General features: G+C 48.2%; 1 protein-coding gene across 3 annotated transcripts in view; it reads right to left on the bottom strand.

Moving 5' to 3' along the window:
- Positions 1-20,281, bottom strand: part of Kcnk9 (potassium two pore domain channel subfamily K member 9) — a 40,978-nt gene extending 20,697 nt beyond the window's left edge. For 2 of the 3 annotated variants that reach the window (XM_029531095.1, XM_029531094.1), the window contains exon 1: positions 19,675-20,050. In XM_029531095.1, the coding sequence (XP_029386955.1) occupies positions 19,675-19,957 (283 nt within the window). In that variant the 5' untranslated portion in view covers positions 19,958-20,050. Of the gene's footprint in view, positions 1-19,674 lie in introns of all 3 variants that reach the window. The other variant, XM_021217227.2, reaches the window with a different exon arrangement.
- Positions 20,282-24,489: the final 4,208 nt, after the last annotated feature.

Genomic DNA, 24,489 nt, shown 5'->3' on the forward strand with positions numbered 1-24,489 from the left:
TCATGTGGCCTCTGGCTGTCATGCAGTATACCAGTCCATCTCCTTCCCCACTCAATCCCTGGTTTGGAACTCACTAGTTGTCTAGGACAGGAGTGCAGGGCTCCACTACCTCTGGTAGTCACGAGGAGCAAATAAAACAGAGCACTCTTTCCCCGACTTGCTCCCAAAATAGCCTCTCACCGCCCAGACACAAGGCTGGCTGGCTCTCCCCACTCAAACCTGACTCTGCACATTTCCCAAGCCCTGAGCTGGGTTGGGGGGACAAATGAAGCATAGGGTTCAGTGACTCCCAGCAGATCCAGGTGCGAGAATACCAAGGATGTCATGGCCTTGGGAGGGACAGAGGACTCAAGAGATTCCCAATCCTGTGTTGGGGATTTTGTGATCATCTATATTTGAAAAACAAAATCCTATGACAATTTCCCACATTCTCATGTAAGTACATTCAAAGAGAAATTTCTGGAGAAAAGGCTACATAGGCTAGAATGTAAGCAAACGCAGCCAGCCCCAATAGCTCACTTGTAGCTAGAGAAACATCCCCTCCCCACATCTCAAGGCTCTGCTAGTGAGAGTAGTCACCCCGGGTCACCAAGGAGGGGCTTCCCTGAGGAGAGGACAGCATTCAGAGAAAGAATTGTGCCTACAGCAAGTGAAAGATAAATCAAGGACATGGAACCCGGGGAAAGTCCCTGGAACCCTCTGAGTCTCAGTTTGCCCATCTATAGGATGGAACCAGCAAGGGAAAAAGGCAGTCAAATAAAGTGGGAATCGGAGCTCTGCTTTGCCCTCAGGCCCCCAAGCTTCTCTGTGTCATACTTTGCATGAGGATGGCAAAGGAGGTTGAAGATGGTCCCTGGGTATAGGTGAATTAGCTTCACCTAGTGCCTAGGAGTGAGCTGAGCGGATAATAAATGCAAATAGGTGATGGGGAGGGACTGCATTTAGAGCCTTGAAACCTCCAGCTTCGAACCCGCTCCTCCTTGCTTCCTCCGAACTAACCCCTACTCTCAGATGTCACCAGCACCTCCATTTCTGGCCTTCACCATGCTATTCTCTCTGCTAAAGGGCCCCTCCCCCTCTCTACTGGGGCATCTACTGTTCCCTTGCCATCTGTAGACAGGACCAGCCAGCAGCAGTCAGCTGAGTGAGCAGCTAGGAGTGCTAAATCTTGGCTGAAAACATCCCTGCAGGAAGACATCCCCTACCTTACTGTCCCCTAGTCACAGGGACACGTGTGAACCACTAGCAGGTGCAGACTGGTCAGACTGGATGCTAATCACCCGTCTGTCACATCAAGGAGTAGTATGTCTGTAGCAAAACCATTCCAAACTCTCTAGCTAGTCATTGGACAAGAAGTGAAACCAACAGGCAGCCCAGACAGAACTAAAAATCACACTCTAACATGATCTCAAAATAGACTCCAGCTCACAATCCCCATGGCAACGCCCTGGGTCTGAGGACTGTCTCTAAGGAAGGAGGACAGAAGGGTGCGGGACAGGGGAGGCCCAGACTCTAAATACTCCATGTAAGAGTCCCATTGCCCACAGCTGGCACACAGACAGAGAGGGGCCTGTGGGGTCTCAAGTTCCACTGAAAGGGAGCAAGAGTGGAGTAAAAGCTCGGTGAGTCCAGAGACTGGCAAACCCCCTGCACTGTAAGGGACGTGACACTGGGAAGGGATTTGGACTGTAGCATCTGGATCTTCTCTGATGCATCTGGATCCTCCTCATCTTTAGGGGTATCCACAATGCTATGTTTAACCAATCCCCGTCTAACCCACTCACCACTAGCTAAGTCTGTTCAGACTAGGATGAGGCCAGCAAGTCTTCCTGGGCACTTAGGTTTGAAGACTTAATTGTCCACCCAGCGCAGGTTCAAAGCATCACCTGGCAGCCTTATAGTGCCTTTGGGAGGTGAGATGTCAACTCTGTCTTTGTCTCTAACTTGTCTGCTCTTGGCCTCGGCCTTCTAGCCTCCAGAATTGCAGTCAATAAACTGCTGTTATTTATAAGCTTGTTACTATAGCTTGAACTAAGCTCCTCCACACCGAGGCTTCACCTTCCAAAGTCTACCCCTGCTTGAAAGCATATGTCTCTCGCATACTCACTTCCTGGCCTTTCTAATAACTAACTACCTTACAATGTCACAGCTGTATGGAAGAAGTGAGTGTCATCACTTGCTAACACCAGACCCTCCCAGACACAGACCCTACCCCACCGACCTCTTCCTTTGAGCCACCTGGTTCCGTCCCATGACTACAGGGACCTGGGAGTTGTGCCTGAGACTGGCAGGAACTGGCACCCTCTCTTCCTGCTGGCAGCGCCTCTACCTAGACCAGCCAAGAACTCAGGCGCAGCATTGGGACAGCAGTGGTGGGAAGCAGGGGCCTGAAGTTGCAATGCCTGCACCCTTAGTGTGGCAAAGACTCAGGTAGCCTAGCTGTGGTCAAGAGCCCTGGGGCCGGATCATAGAGCACCCTGTCTGGTCTCCTGCTCGACTTCCCATTGCCCTGATCTAGCATGTAGCAACTATGAAGGCTTGTGAGTCCTACAGCATACCTTGGAGGGGACACGAGACAGTCCTGTGCTGGAAGAGTGGCAGCAAGACAAGGCCTCCATCGCCCAAGCATAGTTCTGACATTCGTGGCTGTTTCTCGACTTTTGGAGCTGCAGCATATACCACTGCAGGCCATGATGTGAATACTAAAGAGACATGTACTGTCTGTCTCCCTGGCTCTGACCCAGAGCCTCATCTACTGTCTCATCGGATCTCACAGAGCCTCTGGGAAGCAGCCATTTCTACCCACTTTACAGGTAGAAACACTGAGTGTGAACAATAGTAAGGGAGAAAGGGGGAAGGTGTGACAGGTAGTCTGTATGCGCCCTAGTTTGGACCTGTCTCTGAAGATTCCCTTATGGCCCTGAAGGTTTATTTGGGACTGAAGCCAAGGCTAGTGGTAGAGGAAGTTTGCCCCCTAAGCAGAGGGTACATGATACAGAGCCACTGAATGCCTTCTGCCCTCAGACCTAGAGATTAGGGTCGGCCTCTCTAGGAACCCCACAGAGTCGATGGCCCATGGTGGTGAGGTCCCCAGCAACCTATAGTGCTGCCCTACCCATCTAGATTCCTCCTACTTGGCAAAGATGCCAGCACACTGACCCCAGGATTGAACTGACAGATGGACAGCTAAGAATGGGACAGTTAGCACTGTGCCAAAAGCTCAGAAATAGGAGCCACAGAGAGGGGAAGGGGAAGGGACACTTTCCTAGGGCTTCTCCTTCTGAAAGTTCCAACAGAACCTGGGAAGCCAGTAGGCACCTTGGACCATACAGAGCGTCAGAGGGGCACAGGATGAGCTCAAGCTCATGGGAAACAGACAACCTCCTGTTAGACCACCCACCACTTCTTGCGAACACCTGCTGTTCAGATTCGTGGGCTGCTGTTTTTCAAGATTTGCTTTTTTTTTTTTTTTGAAAGACCCAGAGAATATTCTCGAACAGTTAAATATAGCTCTCGTGAAAGCTGTCCCATTTACATGCCTATGTTCATTCAACAAACATTCTCTGAGGGCCTGCTTGGTGCTAGACACTGGTGGGCGGACAACTCAGCCACTGGCAGGTAACAACATGGTCCCTGGCCAGAGGTCCTGGGGGCAGTGCACAAAGTCTGGCTTGGGAAAAGCTGATATGACACAGGTTGACAGGTGCTTAGCTGGCCCGAGCCCTGAGGCTACAGAGACAGGAGAAGCATCTAACAGCCAGAGAGGGATGCTCAGAGAAGGGGTGTTGAGTGTTGAGGGAGTCCACCATAGCCCATGACTTGGTCTGCAAGGTGTAGGGGGTGAAATGAGAGTCAAGGCTACATCTCCGCAAGAGTTTGGACTTCAAAGGGCCATGGTAATCATTTATGTGGTTCACAAAGAGGCATTGATATCTGTCAAGCAGGGCACTGACTTAATGTATATTAATACCACCAGCCTTGAGCCCCCACAAATGGATGCAACTGGGAGGAGGCCAGGTGTGGAACATCGGCAGAGTACAATGTTGCATAATGCCTCTGTCCCTCCTCCCCCGCCAGCCCTTTAAACAAATGCTTAGATCATCCCCCAAAGGAAGCCAAAAACCAGACAGGGGACTTACACATGCCCAGAATGGATCTAGGCTGAGCTGGAGAGCAGGAGAAAAGAGAAAAGAGAGAGGGGGGGAGAGGGGGAGGGAGAAGGAGGGGAGAGGGAGGGGGAGAGAGGGGAGGAGGGAGAGGGAGAAAGCACTCCCAATGACTGGGCCTCCTGAATGTGGGGAAAAGGAAGACTTCAGTCAGGAACATCAAGGACCAAAGGGAGTGTAGCAGCTCTCTTCTAATGTATGGAGAGGGCAAAATCCTGGCGCTAATGGCAATTGCCACCTGTAGGAAGGAAAAATCATTTGGAGGGAAATGGGTGCTTAGCACCCTGCTTTATAAAGAAATACTGCTGGGCTCAGGACAGATGCTTAAGAGGATGGAAAAAATTATATTCTGTTAGCTTTTGAGTCCTCTCCTGAGGGATGGGGTACAGAACAGATGTCTAGAGAACAGGAGGAAAAGAAGTCAGCCAGAAAGAGGTTCACCCACCCCTCACCTCCCCCTTCTACTCTCAAGTACTCTCTGCCACCAGCTTCCTCCTGATCACCCTCCTCCCCTCTGCTCTAAAAAGTCCTCCCCTGGTGCCAGCTTCCTCCTGCTCACACCTCCACCTCTCCACTCTCAGGGGTGCTCCCCTGCCAGCACCTATTTTGGCTCCATCATTTATTCTCACTTTTATGGGGTCCCTGAGGATATCCTGAGATAGCAAAACAGCAGCTAGTGGCTTTTGCCTTCAGGAGCAAGTCCTAGGGCTCCATCATGAGCCATTACATTTAATAGCCAAACCTGTGTCCAGACTCATTTCATAATCAGAGTCTAAATCTCAAAGTGAGAAGGTAGATGTGGTCATGTGTCCCACTTCTAACCAATGGGATAGAGAGAGAGAGAAAAAAAACACATTGGGTAGGACTTCTAGAAAGGTGTTAGGATAATCTTGGCTAAAATAACCGTTCTGGCATTTCCCGTCCTTTCTGCCTTGAACAACAATGGGCTTGGCACAGGATCATGTCAGGGAAGATAAATTAGAAAAATCACAGGAGCTTAAGCCCCAAATAATCCTGAGCAGTGGGGCCTGAAGACTGATAGAAGCATCACTCACCTGGGTACTCCAAGGCCTTTCCTATTTCTGCAGCCTGGGCTTAGCGTAGTTCTCATCCATGTTCCACGTACGAATGCAGTGGCATTCAGTGAAGCCACAAGACTACATACCTGTGCAGCTCAGCGCCATTTGTCCCTAGTGATGTCACCTAGAGCATTTGTTTCCTTTTTGCCCCTTCTATCCAAGAAACCGTGAACTCTCATCACATCCTACAGGGGTGAGTGTACACGGATCCCCAGATCTTCACACTGACTTTTCACCTATATACCTATATTTGTATCTTTTGTTACAAGCCATGTCAAAAATCTTCCTAGAAGAAAAAGTGTAAAAATAAGCGAAAAACATTAACATTCACATAACAAATGCTAATGAAAGAAAGCAGACTCCGGAATCGTTAGGACCGAAAGGAAGGTTCAGACAAAAAGCATCATACACAATAAAGAATTTTGTTGTCTCTACCAAGAAAAACAGAATCACAAGCATGAACCTGTACGCATCTAACCGCATAGCCTCAAAGCACGAAAAGCAAAGTTTGGCTGCCTCAAAGAGACAGCGGTAAACCTCGGTAGCAAAGCATCTAAGGAGGTTCTACTGAAGCGTTCTCAGGATCCAAGCAGACCTAACGATAGCCGTGAACCGACTATAAAGCAAGGATCACACACTGAAGCATCCGAGGAGCGGAGTGACTGGGGTGTGTGAGTGATGGGGCCTAAAGTGTGGTGGTCCTGGGACAGTGGTGAGCCTAGAGAGCACATGAACCAGTTAGGCATACAAGTTAACATGATGATAGCCTGCGACACTCAGTGCATGTAAGCCAATAATCTTTTTCAACTCTTGAAAGAGAAAACGTGCGTGAGTTCAAATTAATCGAAATGTATATAACTTTACATACAATAGAGAAATAAATGTTTTCAAATAGTTGTAGGATTTAGTAAAAGATAAATTTTTAGCAACAAAGAACCCCCCCAAAAAAAAATTTAAAAGAGAGAAACTGTGAATTTGAAATGTGCTTATAGACTATGGCACACAGTACATGTTAGCTGTTTTAAATGTTTAGAATGCAATAAGAAATATATCCAACTATCCCAAACACCTTGTCAGCCATTTTGTGATTATTATCCTCCACATTTTATAAATGGCAAAGGCCAAAGCACAGAGAAGTCAAATCTCATGCCCAAGGTTGCTCAACAAGAATAGCCTATGACAATCAGTTTCAAAGTTCATGATTCTAATCTCTCTGGTAACAAGCTTTCATGTGCATGCATATTGCATGACTTTAAAACTCACACACTTAACCATTGAATTAAAAAAAAAAACCAAACTCACAAAGAATCTATAAATAATTGATTATAAGAATAAAAAGCTTATTTGAAAATCATCTGCAGATCATTGGTTGTAAGAAAAACACTTACTTGCAAATTCTTTACAAGTCGGTGAAGATAAGATCCAGCCAAAGTGGCAAACAGAGGACAACACATAGCCTTTTGTATTTTAAGGGACAGGAAAAGGCTTATACTTGAAGCTAGAGTGCAGGGAATAAAACTAAATAAACTAAAATAAGCTTTCCTAAATAGGAAAGCAAATATCAAGGAAACCTACTATAATAAAATCGATAGATGTTGTTAGCTAGTGCTTCATATTTTTGAACAGCATAAGAGCCAAATAAAGCACGTATGCCAATCAGAGCTTTTGAGCTAGATAGCTGAGCTGGAAGATATGAACTGAATCTCTGCAGGTATTTGCTTACCCAGGCTTCCCAATTTACAAAGACAACTACTATTTTCTCAGTTCAGTTTCTTGGGTTCTATACTATAAGCAGAAGTGTACATTTGCTGGATGATTCTAGAAGCTCACATGGACAATACCAAGAAAGTGAATGTGGAGAGGTGAGGGTATTTTTGTATATTCTGTAAGCCTTCTCTACCATCACTTACCACTTCTTCCCAGTGGTGAGATGTTCATTTTGTAACTCAATACACATTAGCTTCCACTTCTTTTGTGTTTAGGGTCCCCTGGCCTGAACATTGTCCTCAACAAACACCATACTAACCCTCTCAGCAGCCAGAATTCCTCATCACCCAGGTATTGTCAGAAAAGAGCTTATCTCCAGGACCTCCTACCATGGATGTCTTTTTAAACCAGTATCCCAAACCCTATTGCATCCTTACACTAGGACTCCATGCTCAGCTTTCCCTGCCCTGTCCTGCATCAGCTACCATCATATCCCACCCAGAATCAACTATCAGGAAGTGACCCAAACATCACCCCAGTTTGTGAGGGAGATTGCCTGGGTACATCAGGGTCTTATTAAATGTGGAAGTAGATAAAAGGATCAAAGTGGACAGAGTGATTGAATGGTGATGGAGAAATGACTACATGGACAGCTAAATGGTAGAGAAGGGGCTGTTAGATGTGACAGGTGCCCAAAAGCATGATATCATGGCAAATGTGAGAAGGAATGATATGAAAGATCTTAGTAATTTAATAGCAGATAAGGAAGTGGATGGTGAGTATAGAGTAAACCTTGAATACAAGGGAGACTTGGAGAAGACATGACAGGTATTTGAATGACAGAATGATACAGGAGCAGATAAATGAAAGGTGCAATTGTGGTACAATGGCCGGTGCAAATGAGGAGTGAGTAACATAACAGTAGAGGGTGGATGAAGATGAGGTTACACAAAGATGCATAGGAAAACAAATGGCAGAGTTGAGGGAGAATAAAAAAAAAAACAAACCACCAGACCAGAAAATTAGTGATACATGTATGAAGGAGAAAGAGACCAGCAGATAGGAGGATGAATACATTTACAAACACAATGGGAGATGTGGAAAGGAAGGAGATGAAGACCATGGCAGATACAGTGTCAGATGCTCCAGATAATGACAGGTGACTATTGGATGAATGTTGGTACAATGGTGGAGTGAAGAAGGGGTGACAGGGGCACTGGCAACCCAGTGATGTATTGGCAGAGGGGAAAATGAATGGCAAGGGCAGAGAAAACTGAGTGATGCCATGTAGAGGATGAAAGGATGGTGGATACAGGGAAACTTAGTGGTGCCCTGATGGGTAGGGAGTAGGGCCAGATGTTGAGAGTGTGAAGGACTGTGATATGCAATGCTAGAGAGCAGGATGAGCCACATACTTAAGAGCTGAGTGAAACAAGGCACAACGGAGAATGAATGATGAGTGTATAAAGAATTGAATGACATTGGACCCATTTGGGAAATGAATAGCATGCATGAAGAGATGAATGAGACAAAGTCAGCGAGGAGAATAAAAGACTAGCGTGTGCATGGTGGGGTGTTACCATGAATGGAAGGATGAATGGGTAGTGCATAGAAGACTGATAGAGCAGAGGATGGATTGACTTACAGGTGCATAGAGGACTAGGTGTGGCAATAGCAAATGGAGGAGTGAGGATATGGTGGAAGGTTGGAGAAGGGGTGATATGCCCAGACAGCGATGATGCAAGCAATCAAGAAATGACTGGCTCATATAGGGATGCAGGCTAAGGCTCATATAGAGATGCAGGCTACATCTGCAGAAATGGAGATGAATGATAAAATACAATGATGAGTGGAAGAATGAATTGTAGATGCATGTATAATTGATCAACAGTCAGGCACTGGGAATCTCAGCATTTGGGAGACAGAAGCATGTGGATCTCCATGAGTTTGAGGCCAGCCTGGTGTACAGAATGAGTTCCAGGACAGTCAAGGCTACACAGAGAAACCCTGTCTCAAAAAAATAATTGAGCAACATTCCAGAAAGTGATAAATGATGACAGGTGTATTGAGCATAATGTGACACATGGGGACTAATGGGGAAACTGTGACAATTGCATGGAAGAGTCAGTGACACCTTAACAAATGGAGAAAATGTGGTAAGCAAGTGAATGGCTGAAAGATTCAATGGCTGATGGGTAATGAATAATGGTTATGCGGAGAACCATGTAACAAAACAGTCCATGAGAGGATGAGTGGCAGGTGCATGGAGAACTGAATGATGTAATGGTGTACAGAGGAATGATTGACAGGAACATAGAGGATAGAGTGAAATCATTGGTGCTTAGAATGAGTGACAGGTTCATGGAGAACTGGGTGACATAATGATGTATAGGGGAGTGAACTTCAGGCACATGGAGGAAGGAATGGCAAACACACAGAGAACTAATGAGATGCTGGAAAGGACAATAAATGACAGGAGCAGGAGTGAGTGAATAGTGTGATGTATATGGGAAATGAAGAGACAGTGCATACAGGACTGACAGATTTCATGGTGTATAGGATAATTAATGATAGCTGTGTGGAGGACTGAATGAGGTTGTGATGTTTGAAATGAGTGATGTCACAACATAGAGGGAGGTAGAAGATGGGTACAATGAGGACTGAGTGATGCAATAGTTTTAGTGACAGAACATGGGACACTGGGGGATGGCATGGTCCATAGGGAAATGAGTGGCGAGTGTGTGGAGGACTAAATAACCCAATAATTCTTAGAGGGGATGAGGGACAGTTCTTAGGAGAACTGAATAAAGAAGGACTGCATGATGTAATGATGCATAGGAGAATTAATGACAGGTGCAAGGTAGACTGAGGGATTGATGGTGTATAGTGAAGTGGATGGTCTGTACCCTGAAGCATGAGTGATGTGGTGCGTCTGGGAACAGATGAGAGGTACAAGGTGGATTTAATGATGTAACAGTGCACAGCAGGCACATCTAGGAGTGAATGATATACTAGCAGATAGCAGAAGGACAGGACTGTGTGGGTGACTAAAGAAAGGGTAGAGGAGTGAATGGGAGGTGGCTAGACAACAAAGTAACACAATGGTGGATAACAGAAAGAGGGACATGTTTGGGTGACAAAAAAAATATCAGCTCGATGGCACTGTGGTATACAGGGAACAAGTGGTGAGTATAGGAAGAACTGGATGGCACAATTGTGAATTGAGGGGAAAAAAAGACAGGCGGAAGGAAGAACTACCTGGGCCCTGACAGATGGAGAATGAATGGAGAGCACTTAAAGAAATGAAGTGGCAGGAGGGAGAATGACTGTCGGGTGGACAATAACTGAGCAATTCATGTGAGACAGGGGACTGAATGGTGGGCTTAGAGAGATGCTGACACAGAGGGAGGCCATGGAGGTTGGAGGGGTTTAGGGTACGATAGAAAATGAATAGCAAATGAATAGAAGAATGTGTGGTGCAGTGATGAATGGATGGGGAAATGAATAAGAGGGAAGTTAGAGAGCTAAGAGTTACAGTGGTAGATGGGGGCTGAGTGACAGGTAGCTGGAAGTTCAAGTAACACAATAAAAGATGAGGAGATGGCACTGATAAATAGATATTAGCCCAGAAACTTAGAATACCCAAGATACATCTTGCAAAACACAAGAAAACCAAGAAGGATGACCATCATGTGGATACTTCATTCCTCCTTAGAATAAGGAACAAAATACCCATGAAAGAATATAGGTACAGAGACAAAATTTAGAGCTAAGATGAAAGGATGGACTATCCAGAGACNACCCCATCNGGGAATCCATCCCATCATCAGCCACNAAACCCAGATACTAATGCACNTGCCAGCAAGATTCTGCTGAAGGGACCCTGATATAGTGGCCTCTTGTGAGGCTATGCCAGTGCCTGGCAAACAGAGAAGTGGATGCTCACAGTCAGCTATTGGATGGAACACAGGGCCCCCAATGGAGGAGCTAGAGAAAGTACCCAAGGAGTTGTAGGGGGCTGCAACCCTGTAAGTGCAACAACAATATGAACTAACCAGTACCCCCTGAGCTNGTGTCTCTAGCTGCATATGTAGCAGAAGATGGCCTANTNGGCCATCANTGGGAAGAGAGGCCCCTTGGCCTTGCAATCTTTATATGACCCAGCACAGGGGAAGGCCAGGGCCAAGTAGTGGGAGTGGGTGGGTAGGGGAGCAGGGGTGGGGGGTGGTCTAGGGAACTTTCNGGATAGCATTTGAAATGTAAATAAAGAAAATAATAAATAAATAAATAAAAAGATGAGGAGATGGATATCCAGTCTGTAGGTGACTAAGAGGATGGTGGGCAAGGAAGTAGGTGATATGCGTGAAGAACTAAGTTACAATGGCAGGTGGGAGTATGGACACTTCCCAGACATATGAGTGATCATATCTCAGAAGGAAAGTATAGGAGATTATGGAAAGCTAAGACAATGGTAGATACGGGTGTGTGGAGAACTTAGTCAAGCCAAGACAGGATGGGGGATGAGTGACAAGTGAATGATGAGAGAACTGAATGATGAGATGGCAGCTGGATGTTTGAGTGACAATTGTGGGGAGGACTGTGCAAAAGAAGTATGTAAGAAGGAGATAGTTGAAGAGATAATGGTAGGGAGGAAGGGGAATGGAAAGTTGATAGGGATAAAGAAATGGATGATAGGTCCAGGGAGCACTAAGTGATGTGTAGTGAAAGGGGAGCACTATGGGAATGGGGGTATACATGGCATGTGGGTGGAGGGACCAAATGCTCCAAAATTGAGACAGAAATGAGTTGTTGTTCTATGGAAGATCACATGACATGATCATAAAGTAGAGGAATGGATGAGAGGTGCCCAGTAACTGAGCAATAGTTACAGCATCAGGTAGAGGAATGAATGACAGAAGAACAGAGGCTCCTCAAGTGACACAGTGACAGATGTGTGAAGGAATTGTATATGTGTAGAAAACTGGATGGTGCAGTGGTTGATGAAGTGGGAGGATGGCAGATGTACAGCAGACTGAGCAATGCACTGGTGGCAACTGATGACAGGTTATGTAGGACAAAGCAACAGCTCATGTCAGATAGAGGAGTTTCATGGGAGAATGGTGATATGAGAGTGGGTGGGACAGTGAGAGAAGTGAGTCTTCACTGGTGGCTAATAGGAAATGAAGGGTGGGCACATGAAGGACTGAGCAATACTGTGGCTGGTGGGGAAATGAATGACAGGTTCACAGAAGAGGAGTGGCAAGGTATCCAATGCCGATGTGCAAGGACCACGGTGTGCATCCATCGAAGAAGCTGGATGGCAGGTGAGTGGTGTGATGTTGGCTGATGGAATAACTGTCCAAGTGCAGGGAGGACTGGATGATGACTGGCTAATAGGGGATTAGTGATGTATGGGTAGGGATGACAGTGTTGGGTGGGCGAGGCAATGAATGACAAGGCCCACAGAATGATTGGGCGGCAGAATGATTGGGTGGCTGTGAGGTCACAAAGTGAATGAGTGCATGTGTGCATAGGCATGGGTGGATAGAGGTGTCCATAGTAAATACATGGGCAACTATGATTAGGGCACCTACCATAGGACATTTACCTCCTGCTCCTAATCTTCCCTCTGATCTTCCTAGGTTAGGTGAGCCAGGACAGAGCATGTGAATGTGGCAGATGCCTGCAGGGGTCCTTGCCTCTCATCTCATTCTTGTTTCAGGAGAAGTGTCTGTGATGCTACCCCAAATCAACAGCCCTGCCCCCTGCTTCCTCCATGGCACCCTGTAAGCAGGATGGTTGCTAGAGAGCCTTGAGCTGAGTGAGGATGGCTGGGGCTAGGACTAGAAAGGATCCAGGGAAGCAGAGCTGTCTACAGGCATCCCCTGCATCCTCAGCATGATGGCTGCTGGCTACCTATGGAGAACTCAGCACCCTCTTGCTCCCGGTGCTATCCATCACTGGGTTTGGCTGAGCAGGCTCCCTAAAGAGTGAGGTGGGGCATATAGTCCCACTGTGACCCTTGGAATGACTTCCCAGCTAGAGCCTGCAGTAAAGAGACCCTATTTGCATTATGGTCTTCTATGCCCTCCCCTTCAGTGCCCATTGCCTCATCTGCCTCAGTTTCCTCATCTGTCAATCACAGCAGTGTCCTCCTCAGCTCATGGGTCAGTAGATGGATGGAGAGAGAGACAGAGAGAGATTAGGTTCCATGATTCCTCAGACATCAGTCTGTCCCATTGATCCACCTTCAGCTTTGCAGTCCTTTGTGGGGATGCCTATTCTATGCTAAGTTCAGTGTGGGCCACTGTAGGTTCAGAGGACAAAGGCAGTTTAGACCTGAGGGAGAATGAACAGAATCCACAAGGCTGAGATTGACTGGAGAAGAGGAGGGTAAGGGTGGTGCTTGAAGAACTGGGGTGGGTAAGGATGCTGTGTGTGTGTGTGTGTGTGTGTGTGTGTGTGTGTGTGTGTGTGTGTGTAAAAGGATGCTGTGTGTGAGTGAGAGTGCATGTGTATGTAAGGATGCTGTATCTGAGTGAGTGTGCATATGTGTAAGGATTCTGTGCATGTGTGCATGAGTGTACATGTATGCATGTGTGCATATGTGCATGCACACATGTGGGTAAGATGTTGTGCTTGTGTGTGAGTGTGTATATATGTGTGAAAGGATACTATGCATGCATGTGCATGTGTATAAGCATGCTGTGTGTGAGTGAGTGTGTATGTGTGTGCATGTGTGTGCATGTGTGTGTAAGGATGCCATGTATAATCCAGTGTGCAAGTGTATGTGTGTACAAGTACATAAGCACATGTGTGTAAGGATTCTGTGAATGCATTCATGAGTGTTCGTGTATGTATGAGTGCACAAGAGTATGCACACATGTGTTTAAGATGTTGTGCTTGTGTGTGTGAGTTTGTGTGTGTGTGAAATGATGCTATGCATGTGTGTGCATGTGTGTGTAAAGATGCTGTGTAAGTGAGTATACATGTGTGTGTGCATATGTGTGTATGAGTGAGTATGTATGTATGTATGTATACACAAGTACATACACATGTGTCTAAGGATGCTTTGCTTGTATGTGAGTGTGTATGTATGTGTGAAAGGATGCTTGCATGTGTGCATGTGTGTGTAAGAATGAGGTTTGTAAGTGAGTGTACATGTGTATGTAAGGATTCTGTGAATGCATCCAAGAGTGTTCATGTGTATATGAGTGCACAAGAAGATGCACACATGTGTATAAAATGTTGTGCTTGTGTGTGTGAGTGTGTATGTGTGGGGATGAAAGGATCCTATGCATGTGTGTGCATGTATGTGTAAGGATGCTGTGTTAGTATGCATTGTGTGCAAGGATTCTGTGCATACATGCATGGGTGTGCATCTGTGTATGTGTATATGCAGACATATGTGTATATATATGTATATGTATATATATATATATGTATATATATCTGTGTATATGCAGACATATGTGAAAGAATGCTGTGCATCTGTATGTGTGTGTGTATAAGAATGCTGTGTGTAAATAAGTGTTATGCAGACATATGTGAAAGAATGCTGTGCATCTGTATGTGTGTGTGTATAAGAATGCTGTGTGTAAATAAGTGTGCATGTGTGTGTAAGGATTCTATGAATGTATCCATGAGTGTGTATGTGTGCATAAGTGCATAAGAGCATGTACACATGTGTGTGGATGCCCTTTTTGAGTGGGTGTGCATGTATAAGGATTCTGAACATGTGTGAGTAAGTGTGTATGTGTGCATATGTGCACAAGTGCATGTACATATGTGTATATAAGGATACTGTGCTTGTGTGTGTGTGTGAAAGGATGCTGTGCATGTGTGTAAGAATGTTATGTGCAAATGTGCATGTGTATGCATGTGTGCATAAGGATGCTGTATGAGTGTGTGTGTAAGGATTCATTGTATGCATACATAAGTGTGCATGTGTGTGTATTGTTTCACAAGTGCATGCACACATGTGTGTAAGAATGTTGTTCTTGTGTCTGAGTGTGTATGTTTGCATAAAGGATGCTGTGCATGGATGTGTGTGTGCGTGTGTGTAAAGGTGCTATGAGTAAATGTGTATATGTGTGTAAGGATTCTGGGTATGTGTGCATGAGTGTTCATGTGCAAGTGTGTATTAGTGCACAAGTGCATGCACACTCATGTATGTAAAGATGCTATACTTATATGTGTGTGTATATTTGAAAGGGTACTGTGCATGGGTGTATGTGAATGTGTGTTTAAGGATGCTGTGTGCATCTGTGTGAATGTATGTGCATGTGTGCATATGTGTGTGCATGTGTGTGTATATGTGTATGTGAAAGGGTACTATGTATATGTGTGTACATGTGTGTAAGGATACTGGGGGGGCGGTTAGCCTGGTGGTTGAAACAGGACAGGTAAAGACTCTCACTGAGCTTAGCTGTGCTTGATTCACACTGGACTACCACCAACTATCTGGGCTTCCAGAACCTCCTCTGGAGGCCAGACTTTATCTTGTCATCTATGCTGTCCTCAGGGTCTCAAAGCAGGCAGCACAAGCAAGTCAGAGCAGGTGCTTGACACGAATGTGGTTCGTGACCACCTCAAAACCTGTGATGAATGCTGTCCATTTTGTGAAAAGCCTGTTCAGTGATCTGCTTCTGACTTTGGGAAGGAATTTGATGTCTGTCTGGAACAGGGAAGAGCCCCTAGGGATCCTCTCAGCAGGTCCCATCTCTTTCTGCAGATCCCAATCCTAAAACAGTGACCTTCACTCCTATGTCAGCAACCTCAGTTTCAGAATGACTCAGAGAGAAAGTATGCACTTCTTCCCTGTTTCTCAAAACTGTAACTAGAGAGAAAAACCCCACAAGCCCACCCTCCTTCCCCCACAATAAACCAGCCTTTACGTTGTCCTCCACAGCTTGGCAGATGGCATCTGGTGTCTTCCTTTTTAATGATCCTAAAGGTAAACCAACCTAGATCACAGATGTTAGACAGTAAAAAATAGTGAGATGAAAATCCCGTCTCTGGTACATTCTGCAAAGAGGCTGACTGTGAGACAGTTTTAGCTTGAACCTCCCACTGTGGGAGGTGATAAGTTTATACCAGTCATATATTATGCAAGCTCCAAGACCTCATCCCCAAGCAGAAAAAAAATCCAATAAATCCCCTGGACCCATGTAGACTCTGCTCAGTACCATCTACTTCCCCCACTTGCCTGGGTCCCCACTGCACAGCCAATCAGGTCAGTGGGCTACAAGAAGGGGGGGGGGGTCTCACCCAAGTTCAAAACCAACCAGCAAAACTTCATTCAAGAGATCTGCAACATGAGAGCAATGTGAAAGGGCAGTTGTCTTGCACAGGACACCCAGACAGCTAGGGCTGGAGTTGACATAATGGTCCAAAGTCTTCAATGAAAGCATCATTACAGATTCAGAATAATGTGGTAATTACACATGGTTTCAAAGTCCATTCCAAAGAGTGAGTTAAAGCTATGTCTGAGACACAATGCTCTTTAGCCTGCTCCAGGGGCTCCTGCCACAACCAGAGTCTTGGTGCAAAGTCCATGTGCACACACCCAAGAAGTCACTCAAAGACAGGCAAAAAGGGATAGCTGTGACAGTGAAGCTCACTTGCTGATACCGTTGCCCAATAAAAGACAATTCCTATGATGGCATGGCTTGAGCTGCTTTGTATTCTAAGCCTGAAAGCACTTTCACTTCTACTTATATTTTTAAAGGAATAGAAAAAAAAACAAAATGAATTACAAAGGTGTTTTATTTCCTATAGTGCTTCAATGTGCAGGGCTGTGGAGTGATCCTACATGCCCATGGCTGATGATAAAAGGCAGCCTGTCAAGTGGTTACTATATAATAGCCCTTCTACAGGTGAGGAAACTGAGACTGGCAATCAGAAAATGACATCACTGTAGTCTTCCTGCATGGAAGGCTCCAGATTCCAGTCTTCTCAAACAAGCCCAGCTGCCTTCGGATGTGTGTGTGTGTGTGTGTGTGTGTGTGTGTGTGTTTGTGTGTGTGTGTCTGTGTCTGTGTGTGTGTGTCTGTGTGTGTGCATGTGAGCATATGTGTGTATGTGTGTGGATGTATGCATGGGTGTATGTGTGCTTGAATATGTACATTAAAGTATGTGTATGTGTGCACCTACATGTGTGCCTATGCATATATATGTATATGCATGAGTATATTTGAGTATGTATGCATTTATAAGTATGAGTGTATGTATGTATGGCTGCATGTGACTGCATGTGTGTAAATGTGAATACAAGTGTGTATTGTATGTATATATGTGTATATATGTGTATATGTATATGACTATGCATGTGTATGTGCATGCATATGAGTGTATATATGAATGTATATGTATGCTTATGAGTCTACCTACATGTGTGCAAATGTGCATGCAAGAGGGTATATGTATGTATATATGTATGTTTGTTTATATACCTATGCATGTGTATCTGCATGCATATGACTGTATATATGAGTGTACATGTAACTGTGTGTCTGCTTACATGTGTTTGCTTGCATGTATGTAAATTTGCATGCAAGTGGGTATGTTTATATATGTATGTATGTATGTATGTGTATATGTATGTGTCCATGTGTATGTGTGCATGTGAGTGTGTATATATGCAAGTGCATACATATGTGCATGTATGTGAGAGTGTATGTATCTGTGCATGTGTGTAAATGTATGTATGTATGCATATGAATGAATATGCATGAGAATATGGATGTATGTGTATGCATGTGAGCATACATGTGAGCACCTGTATGTATGTGTGTGTGTTTCCAACCTTTCAAAAGAACTCAGTAGAAAACCCAATAAAAGAAATTAGAGAAATCATCATTTTCCTCTTTCCCAAGTGGCCCTGATCCTGTACTGATGACAGCACCCTTCCTTCTCCAGGGTCCAAGACAGCAGCTGCATTTGCTCCTCTTCTGTTGACACCATTTTCTTTGGAGTTTCAAACATTAGGAGCTTATGTCCAGAGCTGCCAGTCATATCAATGACTGCAAGCTACCTCAAGCTCAGTTACTGTTTGTTTTGTTTTGTTTTGTTTTTTTTAAGAAATGCAGCAACATGACAACACTTGTTTTTAACAAACCCAGCCCTCTCACAGTGTCACCCACCTCTTGGGAGTAGTCAACAGTTTTCTGTGCTGATTTTGCTACGGGAAACTCTTGAAAACCAAAGTCTCTGTTGCAGACCCAGATCACAAAGGGCACGTTAAGGGCACCATGAGATCTCTCCCCTCTCTCTTGTCTTCCAGAATATATACCTGTCCCCAGAACACATTCATACATCACCACCACAGTTCAAAGACAGAAATGGCGCGGCGACCACTGTCCTCTCTTCCAACCTGGAAATGCCACAGGGTGGGGGTGGGGGCTTTGGGGCCAGCAGGGACAGCATGTCCTTTATGTTATATGAGTAACATAGAGGTGATGCCTTTTCCCCCAGACATGAAAACTTACACTGATTTAGTGCATATTTAAATAAAGCAACCCTCAAAAAGTATTTTCAAACAAGAAGGAAAGACAGGCTGTCCCAGGCTGGTGCTTCCTGTTGCATATGGCTGGCACCCTCAAATCCTATGTACCTCCCCACACACACACCCCAACAGCACAGAACTTTTCAGATAAAAAATTTTTTTTAAATTAAAAATGCATGGGAAAATTCGAGGGGAGATCCAGAAGAGGAAATAAGTGGAGAGGGGTTCTTGTCAGGACACAGGGGCACACATTTGAGCCCACATTCTGATTCCCACAGGTCCAAAGAGATGGACCAAGGCATTGTTCCAAAACAGGGCAAAGGACCAGCATTCTGCCTCCTGCCAGAAGGGTATTTACCATATCCCCTGGGATAAAGTCTGGCCTTCCCATTCCCACAGGTTTTCATGTGCAAATCTAGGGGTGTCTCCCAACCACCAGCTTCAGTGGGAATGCAGTCATAGGGATCCATCCACCAGAGACTGTCTCATCTTGTACTAGATGGGCTCTTTCCCAGAAAGGGTTAAACTCCCCCAGTTTCCAAACAACATCCAGACTCCTCTGGTCCACAGTCACAGTCCACAAGGGCAAACAAGCACTGCCCCATCCAACCCACCAGGACCGCATTGCAGGTCACCTGCTGCCACCCCCACCCCAACCATAGAAGAGAAAACTCTTCTCTCAGGACCTAACACTTTCGGCAACCCAGAAGAAGGATATTGAGTGCTGACATCTCAAAAGGTCCCCCAGGTGAGGGAGGATCAGTACCACCTCCTCCTACAGCTCCATAAACAACCTCCTGTCACCTTGATGTCCCGCCAACTTTGTCCCAAATTCCCCAAGAGATAGTAAGTTTAAGGCTTGGAACCCACTCAGGGAAGCGCAGCCAACACTGGGGCGTTAGGTGGGTGGGTGTTCGGCTGTGGGATTATTCTTAGCGCTCCACTCTTCGCAAAAGTGGCGCCTCCACCCTCAAGACAACAACAGCACTGACTCTGAGTTCACAAGCCTGGCCCAAACACCAGAACAGTCTGGGGCACCAGATAGGGTCCCCTGGAAGAATGAGGTCATGCCCCTGAGGGATGAGACACTGAAACAGGGTCTGTCTTGAACCTGGGGAGCCCCACCCCCACTGCAGTCTTGCTCTGTGTGCGCTACGTCTCCTGGACCCCCTCCCGTGTCTCCCATGAGCCCGGTGGCGGCACACCCATTCCTTACCGATAGTTGTAATGACAGTGATGGCGAAGTAGAAGGAACCGGCGAATTTCCACTGGACACCAGCGCGGTGGGGCTCAGACTGCAGGATTACCAGCTCCAGCTGCTGGTAGTCATCCGAGCTGATGTTGTACTTGCCTCTGAGACGGACTTCTTCAGCTTTAAGTTTCTCCTCCTCGCGCATCTCATGGTCAGACTCGAGGGCGTCGAACACCGCAGCACCGACCAGCAGGTAGGTGAAGGTACAGGCGATCAAGGACAGGGTACGCACGTTCTGCCGCTTCATGGCCGCGAAGAAGGAGATGCTAAAGGGGAGTTGAACCAGACCACGAGAATCCCAATGCAGCGCGGCGCTGACCAAGCCTCCTCTACGATGGAGTCGAAGTTGCAAGCGGTGGTAGCAGCAGATGCCACAGCTGATGTTGGAAATTTCGGTCTCATCTTGGGCATCATCACTCTCACGAACTTCACCACCTGAAGGCTGAGGGGCCTCCCCGGGTGCCGCGGGCTCCTGGGACTCAACGACCTCACCGGGCTCCCCAGACTCTGCGGATTCTGCGGGACCAGCGGACGCCCCGGGCTCGGCAGGCTCGGCTGACTCTGCGGGCGCAGCGGGTTCCGCGGGCGCAGCGGGTTCCGCGGGCGCAGCGGGTTCCGCCGGCTCAGCGGGTTCCGCGGGCTCAGCGGGTTCCGCGGGCGCAGCGGGTTCCGCGGGCGCAGCGGGTTCCCTGGGCGCAGCGGGTTCTGCCGGCGCAGCGGGTTCCGCGGGCACCGCGGGCTCTTCGGGAGCACCCAGTGCAACGGATTCCGCGTACACAGGGGGGTCCGCGGGCGTGGTGATCACCACCGGGGCGCGCGAGATGGTGGACATGTTGATGACATTGCTTTGGCGCGGAGGCCAGCGATCCTGGACCCGGGACACCCTATGCCAGGCCTGGGTCAAGCGGTTTGCCCCAGTGCGGATGGTCGTGCGGATGGATGGCCCAAGCTCGTTCCGAGCGGGCTGCCTGGTTCTCGGCACCTCGCCCCTCGAGCCTGCGGGCTCGGTTGGGACAGGATCGGTAGCCGGGACAGAGGGAGACCCGGGGAGGGGTTCCCCATCCCTGATGCGTTCCCCGGCTAGCGGGGCCCAGCTAATCGCCTCCAGTGTGGCGGTTGCCCCGCGGGGACCTGCTTCTCCCTCTAGCTTTCTTCACCCCCCTTGGGTTGGGGGAAATAGAAAGTTTGCTAAGTGATGGAGTCTCTAGAATCCCTGCAAGCAGGGATAAAGTCTATCTAGCAGGGGCAACGGGCGAGGAAACCCGATGCCCCAAGATCCGAAAGCCCCGTGCCCACCTGGGCGCGCGGGGCACGCGGGGTGCCCGCTGCGCGACAGCCGATCTGCGAAGTTTGTTCTGCTCAGCCTCTGAAGCTCAGGAACACGACGAAGCCCAAGACAGGAACCGCGACGGAGCTACCTCGGGGACGAAGAGGGAACTACGCGGCAGCGGCCGGCCAGCCAGCTCCTCGCCGGGTGGCGGGCGAGGTGGCGGCGGCGGGAGGGGTCCCGCAGCCCTGGAGGAACTGAAGGGTAGGGATAGGGACAGGCAAAGGCGCATCAGCTGCCCGATGATCCTGAGACTCTGGCGTCCAGGAGTCCAGAGAGGCAGCCGCCGCTCTGGTCTGCCTGAGGCGCTGTGCGTGCGCGCCGGAGGGAGCCCGAGTGTATGTATTCGCGGGTGTGCGTGCGCGCGTGTTTGCGTTTGACGGCCCCGCTCCGGCGGGAGGGACGGGGGGGGGCAGGCTACTCCGAGGACCGGCTTCCCTCCCTCCTCTCTTTTCTCCCTCCCTCCCTCCCTCCTGCAGCCTCTGGGTCGCGCCACCTCCCGCCTGGTCCCCAGCCAGCTGGTGAGGCGGCAGTGGCAGCTCCTGCAGCAGACCTGGTACTGCGCAGGGTGCACACGAAGGAGCCCAGGAGTGATGGTCAGAGAGAGAGAGAGAGAGGAGAGAGAGAGGGAGAGGGGTTAAACTAGGTGCCGCTAGGGTTCGGGGATGGAAGGCCAGCCGCTAGAGGGTTTGGGATGGGGATGGAGTGGCTTCCTTCTGAAAAAGTAATGCTCCCCTAAGAGCGCACCCAACCTTGGCAAAGTGAAGAGAGAGTTTGAGGGCCCTGCAGCTGGGAAACGAATTCGGCCAGTGGAGTCAGATTAACCTTTTATTGGAAACAAACAAACAAACAAACAAACACAAAACAGAACGGGAGAGTTGGGAATAGAAGAAGAAGGGGCTATGAACACTGGAGAGTGCAACAGAGTGGCCACACACTCCCCTTTGTAACACACACACACACACACACACGCACACGCACACGCGCGCACACACACACACACACACACACACACACGTCCAGTTGCAGCAGCCACCTGGCTCAGCAGCGCCCTACTGGCTGGGATACTGCCTTCTAGACTGTTGGGGGTTTGACAGCCTCCTTAGTTCCGATAGTGGCTGTGTCCCTGGTGGTCTTGCACCTGCTAACCCCGGCTACTTTTTCCTAGAGATCTGGCGAATATCGCAGACCACCACTCTTAAGAGTTACATCTCAAGAAAGGATGGACGGGAATTCTCATTTCCCCTCTCCAGCAGTAGCCTCCCCGCCCCCCCCGAACCCCCCCGCCAAGGTGCGCGCGCTTCTTCCCTGTTCATTTCTTGCTTCCTCTGCCGAGGAGCAAGCAGAGCGCAGGGACACCCCCCTGCGCCCCCCTACCCCCCTCCCGGCGAGCCACTGCGAGGCACCCTCCAGGTTCAGGCTTGGAGATGGAACAGGAGGATCTGGCCAGGGAGATACTAGTCTTGGAGTTTAAGGAAGAAGCCAGGATTCCTGTTTAGGTTTTCTGGGTTCCCCAGCCACCCATCTTCTTTAGGTTGCCCAGTGGTTTTTCCGCTTACAAAGCTTCCCTAAAGCAGTGCTGCTGCGGACTGGGACATACAGAACCACGCTTTTGAGACCCCGGGCTTTGCTTTCCTCGATCAGGCTTTCTTCTCTGTCCCTAGCCATGGATGCTGATGAAGAGATCTGGTGACCACCAAGCAACAGCTAAAAGGCGGGAGCTAGAAGCTGTTCATGGAGATAGGGGCAGTCTGTGAATCGGCCCCAGCTGTTGAAAGAGTTCGGAGATTTAGAAACCCTGTGTTCTTCAGCCTCCTAGACCATGCATGCTCCAGCCTTTGTCTACTCCGACGCATAGCCTAGGGACTTCATGTGGGTTCCCACGTTAAAAGCTTTCACCCCAACTTAAAGGATCATGGGTACACCACAGGGCAGGGGCATCGGGCGCTGTGAGCTATGCCTGAACAGTCAAGTCTCCCTGTGGTCTTCCCAGTACCCGGATGGGGAGCTCCCCCGGAGCAGGTGCGCTCCCCAAAATTCATTTTGGAAGCCAAGGTCCCCGTGCTTTGCAAGGGAGCCTGGCTGCGGAGTGAGTCACCACAAGCGAGCGACAAAGATTCCCAGCAGCTGGTAATTAATTGAGTCGTGGCTCAGCCTACGACGGAACCCCAGTCAGGCCTCCCGCTGCTCTGGCAGCGGTGGCACCCTGAGTCATGGCCTGACCGTCGGGCCAGCAAGAGGTCCGATAGGGCTTGTGTGTCTCGGCGCCACCAGGGGGCGCTAGACTCCGACCCACAGATCAGCTCACGTTTGAGCCAACCAGACTGCAGAGAGGTCCAAGCTGTCCCCAAAGACAAGTGCAGGAGCTGTGGGGGATGGGCCGAGCTCTGATGACTGGAGTCTAGGCTTTGCGCAGAGAAGCTCCAGTTCCACACAGCGTGTTTTGGAAAGACGGAAAGGCACTTCAGCTTGTTTATAGGTGAAGGAAAGGCCTCCTGTCCAAGACCACAGAATTACTCCCATCTAGAACCCATTGTCTCCGGGCTTCTTTCCAGAGTTTCCTCCAGGTTTCCCAGTTTCTTGTCCACATCGCACAACCCAGTTTTTGAATGTCTTTTCACTCCTTGGAGAGGAGTCTGGGTCCTGACTATTCTGCCTGCAACCCTAGTCCCCATTCTCTTGGGAAAGATGCTCAGCTCCCACTCCAGGTTGATGCTCAGTGAGTGCTAGGATGGTGGCAGCACACACACACACACACACACACACACACACACACACACACACACACAGCAGGGGTAGTTCTGGGAATCTCACCTCCTAGGGTTATGTGCTGAACCCACAGATTTTTTTTTTTAAATGCTCAAAAAAAAAAAAAAAAAAAGGTACAGTGTTCTTGTCTGTTGGATAATTGCCAATTCAGCTCAGAAATTCTTCCTGCCTTGTCTTTTGTCTGGCATGGGCTCCCCTGTCCACCTTTGAGTCAATGACAGCTCTCCTCCCCCAGTAGGGCTGCAGGTTCATAGGTGTAACCCTGGGGCATCTTGACTAGACTTGGGCATGAGTAAGAGGTTCAAGGAGGAGCTGAGACAAGGAGAGAAAGGCTTTGAGGGCATCAATGCGGGGCACAGCTGTGGCCAGTGAGTGAGCTCACAGCCTCTCTGTGCCCCTTCGGGAGTCAGTCCTTAGACCTCCCTTACACTTTGGCTCTCTCTTTAATAAAAGCAGATGCATCTTATTAGCTAATAAAACACATCCTGGTTTTATAACTCTGCCGCCTACTTGTTTGTTCTGTTCTGTACACACATGTCTGCAGCCCTTCCTCCAGCCCTTTCACCAGAGAGGGTATAGCCTAGCCCCACAATGCATAAGGACAGAACTCCCAAGCCAGTACTTCTTCACAGGCACACCCCACTGTGTGTCTGACCACAGGGGCTGCTGCTGAAGGGACTGAA

The sequence above is a fragment of the Mus pahari genome, chromosome 17, assembly GCF_900095145.1.
Source record: "Mus pahari chromosome 17, PAHARI_EIJ_v1.1, whole genome shotgun sequence".
NCBI classification, from domain to species: domain Eukaryota; kingdom Metazoa; phylum Chordata; class Mammalia; order Rodentia; family Muridae; genus Mus; species Mus pahari.